The 21,403-nt window shown below is 29.4% G+C and overlaps 2 protein-coding genes across 5 annotated transcripts in view; one reads left to right on the forward strand and one right to left on the reverse strand.

Annotated features, from left to right (window-relative positions):
* The window catches only part of LOC129949198 (toll-like receptor 3), a 98,104-nt gene that overhangs the window by 35,151 nt on the left and 41,550 nt on the right, over positions 1-21,403 (reverse strand). The gene's annotated exons all lie outside the window — the stretch shown is intronic.
* LOC129949199 (lysozyme-like) lies at positions 356-8,819 on the forward strand. 3 transcript variants are annotated; one of them, XM_056060490.1, is made up of 6 exons: positions 356-656; positions 759-864; positions 7,902-8,053; positions 8,119-8,207; positions 8,515-8,578; positions 8,646-8,819. In XM_056060490.1, the coding sequence occupies exons 1-6, from the start codon at positions 635-637 to the stop codon at positions 8,804-8,806; spliced, it is 594 nt and encodes a 197-aa protein (XP_055916465.1). In that variant the 5' UTR covers positions 356-634; the 3' UTR covers positions 8,807-8,819. The 3 variants fall into 3 exon arrangements, with proteins under 3 accessions (XP_055916465.1, XP_055916467.1, XP_055916466.1); XM_056060492.1 differs by having other exon boundaries at positions 359-644; XM_056060491.1 differs by lacking the exons at positions 356-656; positions 759-864 and adding an exon at positions 3,702-3,760.

Genomic DNA, 21,403 nt, shown 5'->3' on the forward strand with positions numbered 1-21,403 from the left:
TTGACATCCAAATAATATTGTTAAAATAATAAAACTTGAAACCTTAGGCGTTTTTTATTTTAAAAGTTATTAATCTGTTAAAACATAAAAATTGTTCAAAACACTTTACTTTCTTATAACATATCTATCTGCAATCAAACTATATATTAGAATAAAATAGTTGGCAAGCTTGTCTTATTAAATTTCTTATAATTTTTCTTATCAGTTTTATTTTGACATTTTCTATACTATACTATAAAAACAAAACAAAACTTCTCTCTTTTAGACTGTGAGCATCGTATTAAATTATATCTTTTATAATTTTTATCACTCTTGATAGGTAATATAAACCAAAACGATTTAAAAACAAAGGGGGGAGAATCAATTAATTTTAATATTTACATAAAAAGTAACTTATTATTCAGTTTAACTTAACTTTTGCAAAAACAAAATAAAATCCACCACAACCATCAGAAATTATTATTTTTTTGTAAACAAAAGCTTCTGGTATATCCCCACTTTCATTCAAAAACCTGCGAGAGCTGAGCTGTGGTCTCTCAAAACCTGCACCATGCTGTCAACGAAATGAACAAACGGTGAGACTTTATAATTGACGCCATAGCCTTAGTTGTATGTAAGGTGGTTTTGGTGGTTCATGATCAAAGGTAAGCAGCAGGGTGAGTTTCAAAAAAAAAATTGTATCTAATAAAATCAGCTTTAAAAAAAAGTATACAAAAGTTCTATAGTTTCTTAGTAAAAATCAAAACTTCTTTTAATAGGCATCACTATTCAAAGTTTAAAGCAGTTTGAAGACTTCTTTGAGACAAACAAGTTGGTTATAGACACTCTTTGGAAAAAACGACAACGACGCGTGCAGCTCTTCAAGTGAGTGTTTTGTTTTTAATATGTTTATATTTTTGTGTTTATTTTTTTTTTAAATCCAGAAACAAATATTTTCACACGTAATTTCTTTTAAAATATTTAATAACGTTGTGATCTTGCAAGATTATCACAACCTAGATAAATGAAATATTTTAATTTCATTATTTGTTTACATTGAATTGCACACACTTCAATTAAGTAGGTAATCAGCTGTTGGGTTACATTATGTGGTGACATTAATAAGAATATTGACAGTGCGGTTCAGTTGAATAGAGCCAGTGTTAGCAAAGTAACTTTACTTAAGAAAGGTTGTCTTCAAAAGCTTTTAAGGCAAAACTATTCATAAAGCTTAATGATGCAAGTCCATTTTACAACTATCGCAAATAAAAATTTCCGATCTAAAGTATCGCAAATACAAAATGATCAAATTTTGCAATAAAACCTAAAAAATAGTATTTCTGCTATTAAAATAACACAATCAAAGTGTTGGGGAGTTTTTCTACCCTACTGCAAGGCCCAAAAAGTAAGAAACAGAAAATTAATCACAGCGGGTTTTAAAATCAGGCCTATAATAGAATGCAATCTTTTTGGAATGCAATCATTATTAATCATTGATTGAATTCAACTTAGAGATTGCATTCAATGATTTCACTTAAGAATTGGGAGTTAAAATTTTTCAGCCATCACCAATAATTTGCAATATTTTAGTCTTTAATAATTTCACTGGAATCATTCATGCATGTCTTGCATCTTTAAGTCTTGGCGTACCTTTAGTGAAATTTCAATCCACAAAATATTCTTAAGTGGCCCGTACACCTCGCATACCAATTTTAGGCGTGAGACACCGATTTTCGATGTCGTTTACAAATTAATTAAAATCATAATTTAAAAAGTATGTTGTGAAATTTCAATTAAGAATGCAAAAGAATACAAAGACATCAAGTAAATTCAAAGACTTCAAGTGAAAGCAAAGACTCAAAAAATTTTCAAATGATTGAAAATTGTTAATTTTGATTGCAAAATTTTAAACCCAATCATAAGGTGAGTTCAGTGAATGGATAAAAGTCATAAAAGATTGTATTCAAAAAAGATTGTATTTTTTACAAGATGGGCCAAGGTAGTAGAATAAAGGCGTTCAGCAATTTGTTTTGTTTTGTTCTGTTTCATTTCTTTTTTTTTACCTTTAAGATTTTTTCAATACACACATTTTACAAAATTAATAATAATATCTAAAAGCCCTTTTTGATTTAAGATATGCATAGCTAGTTTTTTAAGGGGTATTGGTTTATTTTCAAAAACATTGATGACCAAGTTGTTATTTAAACTAAAAAAAATACACAAAACTCCTAAAAAAGTAAGTGAAGTTTTCAAGAAAAACTAGTCCTAGGGACTTACAATTTGGTTAGGTTTAGTTTAAATCTTTCATCAATTTGAATTAATGAAGACTTTTTTCATGGGGATCTACTCGTATGCAGCGCTTAACTGAAAAAGCTTAACTACCTATTTATGGAGAAGAATATTATTTTTGCTGTCGAACTTCTATAAATCGAACTTCTGTAAGTCGAATTTCTATATAAATCGATGTCGAATAGTCACTTTAACTCGAACGTTTTCTCCTATTGGGGGAGTCCCATTTTATTTAACCTCTTTTTCGAAATTAACTAAGGCTTCTATAATTATTTTAGACTTTTGTTCAGTAGATACATTCTAAATTCTTTGCTCTTATTTGGAAAACCCCCTTTTGTTTCCATTTTTTTTTTAAACATTTGAGTTTATTATGATTAATTTCTGTAGTTTTGTTTGAAGAAGAGGGATGGCTATTCAGATTCAGAGTTTGTATGTTTTTCATTTGAACTTCGGTTTTGAACGACTTGCTAGTTTTAATGCGCAAAAGTTCCTAGTTCCACTAACTTTTGTCTCATTTCTTTAAATCGAATGTGCTTTAACTCGAATTTTTGTCTTTTATTTTGAGAGTTCGACTTATAGAAGTTCCACTGTACAGACGTTTTTTGAAACAACTCAATTATTTTATCCTTAAAAATTTACAACAAACCAAATACATAATTGTGTTTCTAACATCTATAAAATAACTAACAGATTTAATCAAGTAGATTGCAGTGTATGACTTTTGAAAAGCAATGATTCATTTCCTATTTGTGGCAGGTATTTTACAAGTAATCAGAGTTATCAAAATGATTAAATTGTTTCATAGCAAAAACAAATAAAATTTTCAAAAACAAAAAAAGTGCATTACATTATAAGAAGTTATTATTAAAACAATCAATTAGATTGTGTTTTGACTTCACTTAAATATTTATCGTGTAGTTTTTAAAAAGTTTAATTAATATTGACTTTTTGGTTTTTATATAAAAAAAATTCTAAGTGTTTCTAGTGTATAATTTGTGATTCCATCCTTAGTTATCTAGAACAAATAAGGAGTAATTTTTTTTTTAATAAATAAACAATGTATATGTAAAATTTCTAAGGTAATATATACAGTAAAAGTCAACATAATAGAAAAATAATTGGTTATTTTGTAACTATGTCTTTAGCACTTCTGCTATGCAAACAAATTTAAATTGAACCATCACTTAATTTAATTTGTAATTGTATTTTAATTGTGTTTTTTAGTTTGATTAAGATTTTGGAGAACGTTGCAAGCTTTATAATAAGATCGTTATAAAAAAAACGCCTTACATTGTTATTTGTTCATAGAGCATAATAATAGAAATATTAAGTTTTTCAAACACTATTTAAACTATAAACTGACATTTTTAATGAAGAGTTTAATTATTTTACTGGCATTTTTTTCATTTTTCAATGGCAATGTTATTTATGAGTCTTCGGTTCAATTAATGAGGAAGAATAATTTCATAAAAAGTACCCGAGTTTTTGGAATGTAATATACATATAGTACAGTGAGAAGTTGCCAAAAAACCTATCAGCAGTAGTTCTGTTTTTTATTTTTGAAAGTGTGTCAGAATACTTTAAAACAAAATTGTTAACAATTTGTCGAAGTTCAGACCAGAATTTATTAAATTCATTGGACATTTATTGACTTTTCAAGGTTTCTAGATTCTAAATAAAAGATTTTAAAAGAGATATCTGTACGAGAGTGTGTGCGTAAGTTCCTACGTTGGGGAAGCTTTTTTCGTCGTCCATATCTCGAGTGCCAGTAGAGATATCGACTTCTAATTAATGTTGTTATAAAGGGTGATTTTGTTGAGGTTAGGATTTTCATGCATTAGTATTTGACAGATCACGCAGGATTTCAGACATGGTGTCAAGGAGAAAGATGCTCAGTATGCTTTGACATTTTATCATGAATAGACTTACTAACGAGCAACGCTTGCAAATCATTGAATTTTATTACCAAAATCTGTGTTCGGTTCGAAATGTGTTTCGCGCTTTACGTCCGATTTATGGTCTACATAATCGACCAAGTGAGCAAACAATTAATGCTATTGTGACCAAGTTTCGCACTCAGTTTACTTTATTGGACATTAAACCAACCACACGAATGCGTACAGTGCGTACAGAAGAGAATATTGCGTCTGTTTCTGAGAGTGTTGCTGAAGACCGTGAAATGTCGATTCGTCGCCGTTCGCAGCAATTGGGTTTGTGTTATTCGACCACATGGAAGATTTTACGCAAAGATCTTGGTATAAAACCGTATAAAATACAGCTCGTGCAAGAACTGAAGCCGAACGATCTGCCACAACGTCGAGTTTTCAGTGAATGGGCCCTAGAAAAGTTGGCAGAAAATCCGCTTTTTTATCGACAAATTTTGTTCAGCGATGAGGCTCATTTCTGGTTGAATGGCTACGTAAATAAGCAAAATTGCCGCATTTGGAGTGAAGAGCAACCAGAAGCCGTTCAAGAACTCCCCATGCATCCCGAAAAATGCACTGTTTGGTGTGATTTGTACGCTGGTGGAATCATTGGACCGTATTTTTTCAAAGATGCTGTTGGACGCAACGTTACGGTGAATGGCGATCGCTATCGTTCAATGCTAACAAAATTTTTTGTTGCCAAAAATGGAAGAACTGAACTTGGTTGACATGTGGTTTCAACAAGATGGCGCTACATGCCACACAGCTCGCGATTCTATGGCCATTTTGAGGGAAAACTTCGGAGAACAATTCATCTCAAGGAATTCACCGGTAAGTTGGCCACCAAGATCATGCGATTTGACGCCTTTAGACTATTTTTTGTGGGGCTACGTCAAGTCTAAAATCTACACAAATAAGCCTGCAACTATTCCAGCTTTGGAAGACAACATTTCCGAAGAAATTCGGGCTATTCCGGCCGAAATGCTCGAAAAAGTTACCCAAAATTGGACTTTCCGAATGGACCACCTAAGACGCAGCCGCGGTCAACATTTAAATTAAATTATCTTCAAAAAGTAAATGTCATGGACCAATCTAACGTTTCAAATAAAGAATCGATGAGATTTTGCAAATTTTATGCGTTTTTTTTTTTAAAAAGTTCTCAAGTTCTTAAAAAATCACCGTTTATAATAATAATGCAGACAAAATCAAATAGGACTCTCAGAAAGTATCTCAATAACCAATAACGCTAGAGACTTGAATCTAATTTTGTATTATATTTTGTGACGTAATACCAAACTGATAAAATTTTGAGGAAATTAAATTAACAGTTTTTTGACAAAAAATTAAAAACTCAAAAAATAAACATTACTAAAAGTTTGTAAAAACTTATTTTCAACTTAAATATGTTTTTTAAAAATTAAAGAGTTTTGCTTTGAACTTATATTATCTTATAACAAATATTGTTTTCAACATTAAGTAGAATTTTTGGAAAGACAGAATTTACTGTTTTTTACAAAAAAAGTTTAATTGCCTTCTATATAATGTTGTCTTATAGAAACTATAATTTTGGTCTTTTTGTAAACTTTTTATAAAAATACAAAAATCTTCAAAAATAAAACGGAAAATTGGTTAAAATTGATGTTCGATTCTTGATATTTCGGAAATAACAAATAAATGAAGGTATTACCCGTGTTTTTTTGGCATTCTATAAATAGTATAGAAGAAAATTATCAAAAAAACCCATCGGCAGTAGCCAGATTTTTGTATTTAAAAATTAGTACAACTGTCATAATGATAATAAAAAAACAGCACACAAATAGAAGAAAGTTTTGTGAAAATCAAAAGTTAAAATTAACTTAGCAAAAAAACAAACTAAAATTAATAAGAAGAAGAAGGTAAGAAAACATCTGGAAACTGAGATTCTATAAAAAAAAGTTAATTTAACAATTGCAGATTTGACAGAGAATAAAAACTTCAAGAATGGGGTTTGTTCGTAGACTATAAGCGATCGGAGTCGATTCAAAATTTGTGAAAAAAACCTGTGTGGAGGAGTTGGTTTTACAGATAATGCATTATGGTCTGTTTATTTGTATGTTTGTGTACAAAAAATATTGTCACTTGCACTTCATAAGTAACATCGAAGCACAATTTGCATTTTAGAAAGTGCTATCATTTTTAAATCTTCTTGTGTGATGGAAGCACCAAAAAAATTTATTTAATCTTAACTGAGATAAACCTTCGGTGCAAATAAAGCAAAACTTAACTATATTTTCCATTATTTTATCTGGCAAAATAAGCCCAGTTAGTCAATTTTCATTAACAAAACTAAATAATATCAACAGTAAAAGATTGAATTATTCCCCCCAATGGAAAACACATTATTTCAAATGCACAACTACTCAACGAACACAGCCATCAAGATACAAATGCAATATCAATCGTACAAACATTTGAGAACGAAATCACATAAGATTCATTCCAGACTCGTATAAATGTCAAAAACCCATCCTTAGTAAGCGGATATTGTGTTTGTTATTTGTGTAAAATTTTACTATACTATTGATAGATTTTCCAACAAAACACGAGTATTGACTCCAAAATGATTTCATTCTGTGTTTAATTTTCTTTAAAAAATCCAATCCGTATTTTTGTATTGAAGAAATGCTACTCAAATTAGTAAAAACTGGTTTTCGACTAAAAATCTCGTTAACAAAAATAAATTTTGAAATCAAACTATTTCATTATATGCAAAATATTGTTGGTAATTTTTAGTTATTTTTTTAAGAAAAATGTTACTACATATACTTATTTAAAAAAACATAACAACCCAAAATTTATCTCACAGAAAATATTGCTACGAATATTTTGTTAAAGTTTTAAGTAGTCAAATCGACTGACAATATGGGAAGTTATCAGTGTGGGAGGCTTCCCAGCATCTTTTAATTTTATGAAATGGACAAATTTAAAGAGGATGTTTTATTCTTTATTTTGTTAACACTAACTTTATGCAAAATAACAAACAAAAAACAGCGTATCGTATAATGAAGAAACTTAGTCAAGTAAAACTCAAACTATGTTTTTATTTTTGTTAAAAATATATAAGAAAAAATAATAAGGAAGCATATTGAATTCAAAGATCTATTAAACGCTTTTAAAAGATAGAATAAGAAGTATGATTTGAGTTTTGTGTCAATATCTTTTTTGGAGGATTTGTGGTTCAACAATTTATACGGAGTAGGCACAAAATTTGATTAATAATAAGAAATGGAAAACATGCATATCCATTACATATTAGACAAAAGTTAAAAACACTTTAGACATTAAATTAGCTCAACAATTAGTTGGATTGAAAATAAGTTCTGTCGAAAGATCAAAGTTTATCTTGAGTGACATCATACAATTATGTATCTTGAACACTATTGTATAACACTACTTTATAGTACTCTACAATCACAGCCATAAAGTGTCAACATTTTTGGACAGACATTTTTAGAGGACAACTTTAAGTATGGAATGGTTTTTTGTCAAAAACACCAAAGAAACCAACCGCTCGACACAAATAATAGTCAATTTACGAACCAAAATATGTCATTTGACAATCCAAAAATGTCTGCCCCAGAAATGTCTTTGAAATTTAAGTTGATCCATATAATATTTTAATATGTTTTTGTATTAATTCATTGTATTTATGTATTTTATTCCTTTCAGAAATTTATACAAAATGAGAGTATTCTATCTCACAATTTTATTAACAATTGCATTTTGTGCAACCGTATCAGATGCAAAACAATATATGCGATGTGAAATGGTTAAGGAATTGGTTCAAAAGTATAAATTCGATAGAACATTATTGTCAAACTGTAAGTTCTATTTTTGTAATAAAAAAATACAATAAACATTTTACAAGCCTCCTTTTTACTTTAAGGGGTTTGTATGATTGAACATGAAAGTGAAAGAGATACAACAAGAGTTACCAAAAACGCAAATGGCAGCTCTCGCTATGGGCTCTTCCAGGTAAGCATTTATATTTTGTTTATGTTTTTTCTATTGATTAGTTTTATAATTAATAAATTTATTAACTTTAAAATTTGACTAATTTACTAAATTTCAATATTATATTAAATGCCTAGTTATTCAACCTTTTTTGGTAACACACAACAATAATTCATAAATTGAAATTTCGTATTTAAAAAGAAGTTGGTAGGTAACGTCAAACAATACTTTCTTGCCAAGATTTAATTTAAGAGTAAATATTGTAGTTTTTTAATTAAAAAACAATAAAGCTTTTTCTGACTTTAAGCTGAATTTGATTTGATTTCAGATAAGTAACAAAGAGTGGTGCAAAGAAGGACGAAAAGGTGGACTTTGTAATTCCCGCTGTGAAGGTTTGTTATTATTTCTTTTGTTATTAATTAAAAACAAATATTAACCATATTATGTATATTTTTATAGATTTCCTTAATGATAATCTTGCTGATGATGTTGAATGTGTGAAAAAAGTTTTCAAACGAGATGGATTCAAACATTGGCCAGGATGGCTTGGATATTGCAAACAACATAGCAACTTACCAAATTTAAATGTTGTTTGTAGACTAAATGAAATTCGCAAATAAATACAAACAAAAATACAAATAAAAATATATAAATTAAAATGTTGTGATACAAAAAATGACATTACAAAAAATGATAATTTACTGCGTTATTTACTTTTATATACTTTGTCCGTAAATATAATTATATGGTTAAACTTTGTCGATCGATATAATTTACTCATAAGCTACGTGACTTTTGAACGGATTCAACATTATCAACTGTCGGTAAATTGTTTCTAAACTTTAAATGCAATCAAATATGGTGAAGTAAAAATTCCGGTACATCACTTTTCGTATCATTTCCATTTTACGTTCCTTAGTTAGGAATGCCCTTAGCCATAATATTTAAACCAAAGCACCAAATTTTTACGAACCAATTGTTAATTGATAAGGATTTTGCTATAACTGTCAATTTTGTAAATAACATGTACCTTTCAATCTAAATATAAAAATAAATTAGGTTGCGCAACAGTCCGTAGAGAACCCGGGCCTAGTGACTTATCTCAACCATTAATGTGTGCGAGTAATGTTGTCCGAGATGAAAGGGACCTACAGTTTATATGCCGAATTCGAATGGCTGATTTGAGAATGAGTAGTACCCGTGGCATGATGGTTAGTGCGTTGGACTGTCATGCAAGGGGTCTAGGGTTCAATCCCTGCCTCTGCCACCTTAATTTAAAAAAATAATTTTCGCGGATACTGCCTCCTGCGAGGAATTGACAAATCCTTAAAGAGTAATTCTTGTCATGAAAAAGTGCTTTCTCAAACCAGCCGTTCGGATTCGGCCATAAATTGTAGGTCCCTTCCATTTCTGACAACAGTACTCGCACATAGGAATGGTTGAGAGTTGTAAGGTCACTAGGCCCTGATTTTTTGATTTGAGAATGAACTTTTCAAGACAAGAATTACTCTTGGAGAATTTGTCAATTCCTCGCAAGAGGCAGTGCCCGTGAATAAAACTTTAAGGTGGCACAGGCAGGGATTGAACCTAAGACCAAGACTGCATGACAGTCCAACGCTCTAACCATCCCGTAACGTATACTGCATTTTCACCTTTTAATCTGGCAATACTTTTTTCGCAGTTTGTCTTTTTGACAGCTGTCACTTGATTCCATAAAGAACTTACTCCTTAATAATATTTGCGAATCGGGCAACTTTTTTAAGAATACAAATAAGCCTTAAACTATTGACGCTTTCAAAGAGAACATTCAGTGCATTATTTTTGATATACGGCCCTAATTACTAAAAAAGCCAATGGCCGAAGTGTTTTTTAAATCACAAAGGCAAATCTTATCACTAAATATAATAATCTTAAAAGCATATGTTTAAACTTGAACATGTCAAAGTGACAGTTAGAAAAAAACATAAATCGAGTGAACGTACATCTTAATTCGAAATGTCAGAAACTCAGATATGTTAGCAAATTACTAAAAGTCAAAGAAGCCATTTTGTGATTTACTTTTTAAGAAAATGTTCTGAATTTATTTAAAATTAATCAAATCATCTTTGAAACATAGTTTATTGAGATTTTGTGCCATAATTTTTAAACAAATACGCGCTTACACAATTTTCATTAATATTTCGTCAATTTAAAATATTAATGAATTCATAACTTTAATGTGGTTCTTATCAATATTGAATCTACATGTTAGGAACGCATAAATTATGATATCCATTGTATATTAAGTCGATTTCTGATTTAATTTGAATTATAAAAAATAATATACGAACTCAACCGCTTATATGCGGTGCATTATTTACAAATCACTTAAAAAAGCTACTCCGCCTAGGCATACAAAGTTTGCTCAACATCTCGAATCAGCTGCGTGGGTGCAGGTATAAAGTAGAAAGGTATAAAAATGCGTGGAGGACGCAACCATCATAAGTTAATTTTTCACGTTGTTAAAGTTAAACAAAACAAAAAGAAACAACAAAACTTTGCTCAACAGCATTTGGCATCACAACAAAATCAATTCCACTTAAGGCCAAATCTTTAACTACCTATGAGACATGACGTTTGAATAGCTAATGTGATTCCATTCATGTTGTATATGGCCCATGTTTATAAAATTCTTTCGATCTTTCCGATATTTTTGTTGTTTTGTTTTAAAGTACGCACTTATAAATCAAATCAAGATCGGGGATAGAAAAGCGTATACTCGTATATCAAAAATCGTTAAAAGCTTAACAGGTAGCTAAATGATTGTTAAAAAAGCCTCCAGCTACAAACGTCACAATCCATAATATACCAAAGGTGCGAATGTCATTTTCTTATTCGTGTGTAGGCATACGTATAATTTATTGACATCGATTTCGTAACGTATCGTTTTATAGTCGATTTCCGGTTTCAAACTATTATTTGGCAGCACTTTATCTATAAGACACTCAAAACACAATCAATGGCAGCGTACTTTCCTTAAAATGAAGTATATAACCATTTTACCACCACTCAACCAAGACACCGACTTAGTAAATTTTAAATTACTATTAAATGTCAGGCTTAGTTGTAGGTAGATGGCAGTAGCGGTGCCTGCACTTATTTGCTTATTACGTGAATGTGACAACTACCAGCAGTTAGCACGATCGTAATTAGCATTATTTGTCGTGTTTACTACTGCCAATGTATGCCCAACTGAACAGCAGCCTTTCAAGCTTGGTATAACCTACCAAACATATGTCTCTACACTTTTTGGCACAGCACGAATTCAATTTGATATACATATAATATTAATGGAAAATTTATTTAACATTTGACAATCAAATTACATAATTTTCACCTTTTTAAATATGGTTTAATTGAACAGTGCTAAAAGTCAATAGTGGAAAAGTAGCACTTATTTTGTAGATAGATGGCGCTAAAAACATAAAACGTTTTGGGTAGGTTTGTTTGATTAGTGATGGAAAATGTAAATTCGTGATAACTTGGACGTTGTTTTATGGAAACTTGAGGAGGTATATTTGATAAGCAATAGGTTTGAAAGTTTATGTTGCTTGGTGATCGGATTAACTTAGTGGGATCAAAAATTACTTTAAAGGTGACAGAAGGGAATAAAAAAAATGTGTTCAATTTTTGAGAGCATTGATCAAACTTAATCCGAATAGTGTAGAAAATGTCTGGAAAAGAAAATCAATTGAATTCTTCAATTTGCAGTCGTGGTATTTAAAGTAGTAAAGTAAGTAAAGAAAATACGCTGAGCTCGAATTCAAAATTTTGATATTTAACAACGTTTCAAGGTACATAGAATCTTAATTAAAGGTTTCTAGAGAGTTGTCTGTGTGCGTCCGTTCATACGTTAGGAATACTTTTTTCTTCGTATCTAATGAACCAGTGAAGATATCAAAAACGATATAAAAAGACTTTCATAAAATTGATAGTGTGTTTTTTTTATTATAACAATTTAAAAACAAAAAGTTGACCCCAAATATCTCTCGTACCAAAAAAGCAAATAACTTCAGTTAAATTTTGTATTCTACATTGCAATGTAATACCAAATTAATCAAGTTTTGAAAAAAAAAATCCAACTGAGTTTTTTTTTATAATAAGTTTGAGAGGAATTGAAGTATCAGTTTTTTTGTTAAACCTAAAAACAAACACTATTCAAATTTTTAAATCGAATATCTCAAAAATAATTGAACAAATTGACCTCAAAATTATTTTTTACTATGAAAAATATTTTCGTCAAAATAATAATAATTATAAGAAATAACAACTTTCAGAAAAGGCTACAAATAATTGGATTTCAACCTAAGTATCTCGGGAACGAAAACAAATATGCAAAATATTGTTTTTAACTTTAAATCATTTTTTAAGAAAAATCTAATTGACAACCTTTTTTTACAATAAATCTACAAAAGCAACTTTAAATTGATAAACAATAATTTTTGAGTAAAGATGTAGCTATATCAGTGTGGGTCGTAGCCTTTTTTTGTTCTAACTCTCAAAGCAGTCACAAATTGATTTATTAACGTTTTTAAGATTTCCGGACGTGGGATTTATTTGATACAGAATAAAAAAAAAATCGAATAAGGATGCTGGACTTATTCAACATTTCAAAAGTTAACGTCTTCAAAAATGTCAGAAGGGTATTTAAAATACAATCCCTTTATTGAAAAACCCATATTAATTTATTCAATTGATTTATATTTAATTTTTGTCAAATATCAAAAACAATTGAAATAAGTTTGAAATCTAAATTCTTAAGATAGTAGAATCAAAAATCAATTTTAAGCAGTATTTTGTGTGTTTTATTTTATTTTTTGTAAAAAAAAAAAGTTCACTTCAATAATTCTTTAACTTTTCCGAGATATAAAGAATTAAATTCTTTGTTCTATCTAAAATTATTTTTAAAACGTTTTTTTTTATATTCAAAATCTTACTTACGTTAAAATTTAAAAGTTCTGTTTTGAATATTTTTGTTTAATTTATAATTTTAACAAACAAATGTTAGCTCATCAATCAGACATTCAAACTCGGCCCTTTTAATCTTTACGAAAGTATTTGAAGCAGTCAGTTTTACAGTAATCACTTTTTACTTTTTTATTTTTTTTTTTAAATTAAAATAAAAAACTTACGGTTGTAAAATTTTACAAATCATTTTTGTAAATTAGGCAATCCAATTGGGTCACTTACCTAAAAATAGAAAAAAATATACATATTACTAGCTTAAGAATATGAACACTTGATAATAAATATAAATTAATATTGTGAAAGTAAAATACATTAAAAATAACAACTTTGACAAAAAATCTTTCTATTAAAAAAATTTTCTTATATTAACATCTCGAAAACCACTTTAGTATTCAAGGATTTCAGTTTTTTATCAAGCAAAAATACTTCTGTATTCTGGTACCAATATTTGAAAAAGTATACATATATCAGTATTTTTTAAATGCCTAACTTAAAACGTCAATATTATTAGGTACAGTCTAATATTTTAATATTTTACTTAAGGTTTTGTTCAAGTACTTATCTGATGATCTTTAAGTATTCAAAAATGGTCAAAGTACTCAAAATATAAAAAATTATAGAACAAAAGGAGGTTAAAATCCTTTTAGTGAAATAAAATAAGGGTTTAAGAGAAATAGTAAGTTGGCACTTTCTTATAAGTTATGGACCGCCAAAAGTAGTGACAACCCCTTTTACGTGATTATCTCTGTTCCTATCAGTTTGGTATCGATGTAAACACACTTAAACAATTGTCAAACATAAAATTTGCTAAAACGTTTGCGTTTTCATCATTTTTTTATTTGCTCAACCGTTTAGGAGATAGAGTGCAGAAAGTGCGTTTTTGAAATAAAATGAATAGTGGGAAAAAATAAAGTTAATACTTTTATTTTAAAATATGCAAAAATGTCTGTTATCAAGTACAATAATACCCGTGTTTTGTTGGAAAATCTATTAATAGTATAGTAGGATTTTACACAAATAACAAAAACAGTATCCATAGTATGAATACAACCGATAAAAGTTCAAGTAGAATCTTACTACGAATAGGTTTTTGACATTACTTGTCTCGAATGGATCCTATGTGATTTCGTTCTCAAATGTTGGTACGATTTATATTGCGTTTGTATTTTGATAGCTGTGTTCGTTAAGTAGTTGTGCATTTGGAATCATGTGTTTTCCATTGGGTACAAATCAATTTGTTACTGTTGATATTATTTAGTTTTGTTAATGAAAATGGACTAACTGGTCTTATTTTGCCAGAGAAAACAATGGGAAAGATAATAAAGTTTTGCTATGTTTGCACTGAAGATTTATCTCAGTTAAGATTAAATAAATCTTTTTGGTGCTTCCACCACACAAGAAGATTTAAAAATGATTAAGTTTGACAGTACTTTCTAAAATGAAAATTGTGTTTCGATGTTTCTTATGAAGTGCAAGTGATATAGTTTGATTCGTGTTAAACAATGAAGAACTGAATAGTTCAGCACCATATAAGAATGTGCTAACTACTCCATGTGCAATTTTTTTTTGTAATTTGATTACATCCAAACTATATTTTTTGTACACAAACATGTAAATAAACAGAGCATAACGCATTATCGGTGAAACCAACTCCTCCACACATGTTGTTTTTCACAAATTTTGAATCGACTCCCGACCAGAATCGAGTCGAATAAAGCTCATTTCAACTCGATTTAGGTATATAAAGAATTGAGGTGAACTTCAAGCTTGCTTCAACACCACATGTTAAGGTAGTAGTCTACGAACAAACCCCCTTCTTGAAGTTTTTATTGTATGTCAAATTGATTGATTAAAACTCGGAAATCACCTTATACAGACGTATTTTCTTGATTTTGATAGGCAACTATTAAAAATCAGCTTACCCAATTTCACCCCTGGTCTGAATTTCGCTATTTTTTTTAATTGTTTGATAAATTATTCTTGCAAATATTCAATTGTATCAACTTTTAAATATTAAAACTAGACCACTACGGATCGCTTTTTTGACAATTTCTCACTGTACTATATAGGGAATATCAAAAAAACACGGCTAATAGTCAGGGCCCGATTATTATCTCCCATACCGGGGGATGGGTGCTAAAAAGTGGATTTTTTGCAGCCGATTGTAAAAATGTTGTCACTAACCTAAGATGAATTAATCAAAATAATGTTTTATAATTGAAGAACAGATTTTGCCTACGCTGCGGTTGCAGAAAAAAATGAGTTGCAATTGAATTATTTTGGAGCCCACCGGCCGTACAATCCTGGTTTTCTAAATTAAAAATAAGAACGGATGATGAGATGATTTATTAATTGATGGAAGATTGGAAAACTAGAAAGAAAACTAAAGAAATTTAATACAGCTTAATTGTTTCACCAACAATTTAATTTATAAAAATTGTGGAGGTTAACACTCTTTTTGACATCTCTCTTTGAAACAGTTGAGCACAAGAAAATAATTACGAAAAAATGTGAAGCCTTACAATTCTACTAAAGGTGTTAACAAAATAAGGGCTAGGGCTAGAAAAGCAGATCATTTCTCGACTTTTGTCGGTCCATAACTTACGGCGCGAACACGAGACTTTTGACGCAATGTTTAAATCACTAAAAGGAAAGTCGAAACAAATTTCCTGCTTTCTATCTCTCCTTCTGAATTTAAACCCTTTTTTGACCTATTTTACTGGACTATTGTTGAAACAAAGATAACGCTGACTGTTTAGAGAGATTCCACTGTCGAATAGCGCCACCTTTCTCTCCTATTTGGACAACAATTTGTTAATTCGTTTGCTGTAAATAGAACGAAGATCTCCCCTGATTTATGCGATGGTTTTAAATATAGCTCCAATGAAACCCTAATAAATTTAAATTCACCTTAATTTGTATCTGCATGCATTAAGTTGTAACTCTTTAGTCGTTTGGTCAGCTTCATGATCTGCATTTTAATTACCTTCTTTTTTTAGATAAGCCTCAGAAAATTTGTTTTACAAGCCTGAAGCCAAGTTAACATATAAATATCATAGTATTGTAAGAAGTATTATAATTTTTATAGAACACACTAACTCAGTCGCTAAATAAAATGTTTGTTTTTATTTAATCAGATAAAAACTAATTTAATGGTATTACAAGAAATCAAGACTTGTCAAACACATTTTTCTCAATTTCTTGCTGATTTATAAATAAGGACATCATAATTTGTTGTGTTTATAAATTATTCATATCACAGCTGCCGCCACCGCGCCTCATGCCATATTGTTGTTGACATGATTGGGTTATTTTTGGTTACTTATATGGTAATCATAAATTACTACACATTACCATTATGGCAACGCAAAAATGTTTATAACGACAAAACGGAAGTTCAGAACGGAAAGACTTTTAAGGTAATACAAAAATATTTTTGATTTTTATTTTAAATATGGAGAAGGTTTTTATTGTAAGGTGAATACACTTTAAGTGTTACATTGTAAATGAGTGCTTTGAACATTTGTAATAATATATTTTATTCTTAAAAGAAGTAACTTGTGAAATTGATCAAAAATTATGTTGCTGGTTTAAAGGAAAGATGTATTTTTTAGGGCACGCTAACACTTGGATCTGTTATTGTTGTTTTCTGACGTATGCGTGACACATGTCAAACGAGTAAATTGTATGCTTTTCAAATCGAAACTAATAGCAAAACGCTTAGCATTGTTCGTTGAACGCATTCATTTCAAAGAAGAATGGGACAAACTGCGCGGTTTTCTATTTTTTGAATTCTTTTTGTTCTGCCTTAATTTACACTAAACTAATCCTCCTTAAAGCGATTAACTAAAATAATTAAAATGTTAATGGAAAAATAACTGTTTCATATGTAGCCATAAAGATAAAGATCCGTATACTTATTAAATATACCAGAGACAAACAAAAATACCATCAATATGATAATGTCACCATTTTATTGCCCTGATTTGGTTAAATATCAACATTTCAATCTCTTGCTGAGTTAATTTAATTAAAGTGACTGGTATAATTCATTTCAATCAAATTATAATCATTCGCTTAAGAAAAAACTTAATTTATTCCAAATGTCTAAAACACATACTATACAATATGTGCATACCTATGAAATTAATTCTTAAAGTGTTTTAGTTTATATCAAAAGGTATATAAATAATGCGATAATTTGTTCTGGTTAAATGAAACAAAAGAAAAATTTGTAAAAGATAATAAGAAAAAAATATGTTTTTCGATAAGATACTTTTCTACATTTTATAGAATGTTTGACATTTAATAAGTTGTGTTAAGATTAGAAATACAAAAATTGATTTTAGAAATGGTATGCGATACAAATATTGAATACTAATTTTGATCTTTTATTGGTTGTTTATATTTTTTACTCATAATTTATTAATAAAATATTGACTGAAATGTTCGTCCCCCAAACACAAATATTGACAAAGCTCCGCCCTCCCACCATTTTGTTCTTTTTTTAGGGCATTATTTATGTACATTATTTAAAAGTTTGACTTTTGTTTCTAACAAACTTTTATTTTAAAATACTCGTATTTGAATACAAATTAATAATTACTTTTTGAAATTAAGTTGAGATTAATAAATTAACGTTTTGTTAAATGTGAAATGATTGCATTGGAACAAACCGTTTCTGACATTTAATGGATTCCATGTGACTTGACATTCTAAATTTCACTTTTTGAACTTTTTTAAAATAAAACTTTAAAAAGAAACATAATTTCATTTGATATCATTTGAGGCTTCTTAACCATTTGACGGCATGATTCTGAAGGTGGTATATGGCAAGCACTGTTTCTTCTAGAATAAAGTTGTATTGAAGAGAGTAAAATTAAACCATGAAATTTGTATTCAGAAAAATTCTTATGGATTCAATAAATTATAGGTTTGTATTACATTTAAAAAGCAGGATATAGTTTTGAAATTGGAAAACAATATAATGTTTAAGATGAAGTACCACAAGCGAGTTAATTTGGGCCATTATTATTTTAAGCATCCAATAGTTCATTTTGAGTTCATTTAAAAAAAAATCGTACTTGTTGTGCTCATATTTGTGGTATGGTAATGTTTTCAATGACTCAAACAAATTAAGTTTACTTCTGTAGATAAGATGATAAAATGCTTGTACCTAAACTTAAGGTTAAAATTAGTTTTTCTTTGAAATGAGGTGAATCTGTAAACAGTAACATTTCGCGAAAAAAAAATAACAAAGCAAACCCAAATCTGGAGAACGGAACTATACATTTATAATGTCAACAATTCAGGACTTAGCAAATTTCTAAAAAATGTTTTACTTATTTTGTGATTTTGATTTAAGTACAATTTTAAGATCGGGCTGGGGTCGAAATTTGCCATGAGTCATAATACTGTATCCAAAATTCTGTTTTACAAAATTGTGTAAGACCTAAATTCTGCATCGTTAAAATTCTTTAGGACAAAATTCAAAATTCTGTATGTCAAAACTATATGAATAGTTACCAAAAGGAAAATCGATCTGATAATCTAAAAACGTCCGCATTTTGAAGTACAGAATTTTAAAAAACTTAATACTTTTGAAAATAAGGTGTCATAACAATTTTGTAGTTATACTTCTTTGCATAACATTTTATGACACTAACATGACGTAATAATTTTGTTTGAACAAACGTGAATTCCTTGTTCTTAAAAAGTTGTTAGTTTTCAAGTTTGAAGAGACTTTTTTCATGAACATATTTATTTGATATTTATTTATTTGTATGTCAGCTTTACATCAAGTTAAACTTTTAAATAGTAGCTTTCGTTTTTTCAGGATTGAGCTTAAGTCCGTTCCGTGTCGATCAATCATATATAGCCTGTAAATCAAATCAATGTTCATTTTAGATATTGCATCCTTAAACATCATCTCAGAAAAACTAATATACAATTGGACATCATTCATAGATATGAAACTGACAGTAAGACAAAACAGAGGGCAGATCATTAATGAACAATGAAAACAGTAAAGGTCCAAGGATTGATCTGTGAGGAACACCATTATTAACAGAGAGGAACGAGGACAATCTACCATTACAAAACACGGCTTGCATACGATTGGTCAAATATGAGTAAATAAGGTTTTTTAGTTGTGTCAGAGCAGATAAATAGGGTCATCAATTTATAACAGACAAGATTATGGTTTACACAGTCAAGTAAGGTTATCACAGTTGTCTAAAGCATGTCTTATGTTATCAGATACGTTGGATAAAGCTGAAACACAACTATGGCCAGACCGAAATTAAGATTGCAAAGGATTCAATAATTGCTTGTCTTTAATATAGTATTTTATCTGGTTAGTTATCAGACTTTCCAAAACTTTAGATAGAAAAGATAGCATAGCAATCGGTCTATATTCTTTTTTCTTTCTTTGTTTTAGGATGGGAATAATTTTCAATGTCTTCCATAGCACGAAATATGTAGATGTCATTATAATGGTGTTAAATATGTGCGTTATGTGGGGAAGTAGGAAGGGTAGGACGATTTTAATAAAGTCAAGATGAATATTGTCAAGTCCAGTGCATTTAGATTTTATTGAGAAAATTGCTTAACGTACCTGATAATCATCAACGGCACTTACCGAAAAGGCGTTAGTAGTATCATTCCTTGTACGTTTAGAAGACATTTCAAAGAATTGGGTTTGTGAAGTAGAGAATTTAACATTCAAACCTTCCAAATCAATATTATCATCACAAGATTGAACATCTTTTCTCAAACCAATATTCCTAACTTCGTTCCAAACAAACTTTGACGACCGATCTGAGTTAAATTTATTATTACAAAATCTGTATTTCGCAATTTTGATCAAATTCGTTACGGAATTACGTAACCGTTTAAAGTCGAGGAGCATTTCTGGACAACCAAAACTGTCATAGTTAACGTTAGATGTGGTTTAAATTGAATTAAAATCCATCCACATTCGTTAAATAAGTTTTCTACATTAATATTACGAAAATCACGATACTGGATAGAGTGCTGCGATTTTTTATCGAAATTTAAGTCAAGTGTTGAAAACATAAGGTTATGATATGAAAACACAGGGATGGATAATTGACTTTAACATTTAACAATATTTTCATCTCTAGTAAGGAAAACATCAATCAATGATGATGCACAGGAAGAAGTGAGTTGGTTCAGTATTATCAATGTTTTGAGTTTGTATGTTTCTCTTTTAGATAGTATTTTCGTAAATTTGTATATTATAAAGTGTATGCAATTTTTGTTTTATGGTATTTATCATCTATACCAATACTATAAAGCTGGATAGATTTTGTTTGTTTGTTTTTTAGAAACACTATTTTTTGAAGAAGGCTAAAGTCTATATATCATCACGCTAAGACTAATTCGAACGGACCAATAAAAAATATTTTTAAATCAGGGATTTTTCTCTTTTCAGAGCTTCCACTACGTGCGCTGCAGAAACGGCTAATTATTTGCTAAAACAATGTAGATAGGTTAATAATTCAATAGTTCTAAAAAAACATATGGCTCACTAAAATAAAACATGTGTGTACCGCCGCGTTAGAAAGCTAGTCTTTTGTAAGCTTCGCTTTAAAATTGTACTTCAAAATTCGCTCCGGTTTTCAAAAAAAAATACAAAAATTTGAAAAAACACGTCTTGTAACAACACAATGTTTAATGAAGAGAAATTCAGAGACGCAATATTATGACATAGACATAATCAATGTCATACAGAATTTCGATCATGCAGAAAAACAGTATTCCAACACGCTCCCGTTAAAATTAAAAACTCTTTAATCTTTTTAATTGTAGCTTGCAGCGATTGTTTTATTGATAAACCCTCTAAAAATTTAACGTGAAAGTGTATTTTTAACGTTATTTTGTGTAGCTTAAAGTTCTGAAATCGGTGGTTTTTGGTTCCTAATATTAATTTTAAAAAGTAAAATGAGAAGGGTTTTGTAAAAATAGCATTTTATTAATGATAATAACAAAAACAGAATAATGCTCCTGCTAAAAATTAACTTTAGATACTTATTACTAATAAATAAGACAGTCCTTACATACGCCTAGTGACTTACAACTTTCAACTATTCCTTTGTGGAAACAATACCGGGGGTGAAGGGACCTATAGTTTGTGTACCAAATTCGAAAGTAGAAAGAGCTTTTCATGACAAGAATTACTCTTTGAG

This window comes from Eupeodes corollae, chromosome 3, assembly GCF_945859685.1.
Source record: "Eupeodes corollae chromosome 3, idEupCoro1.1, whole genome shotgun sequence".
NCBI lineage: Eukaryota > Metazoa > Arthropoda > Insecta > Diptera > Syrphidae > Eupeodes > Eupeodes corollae.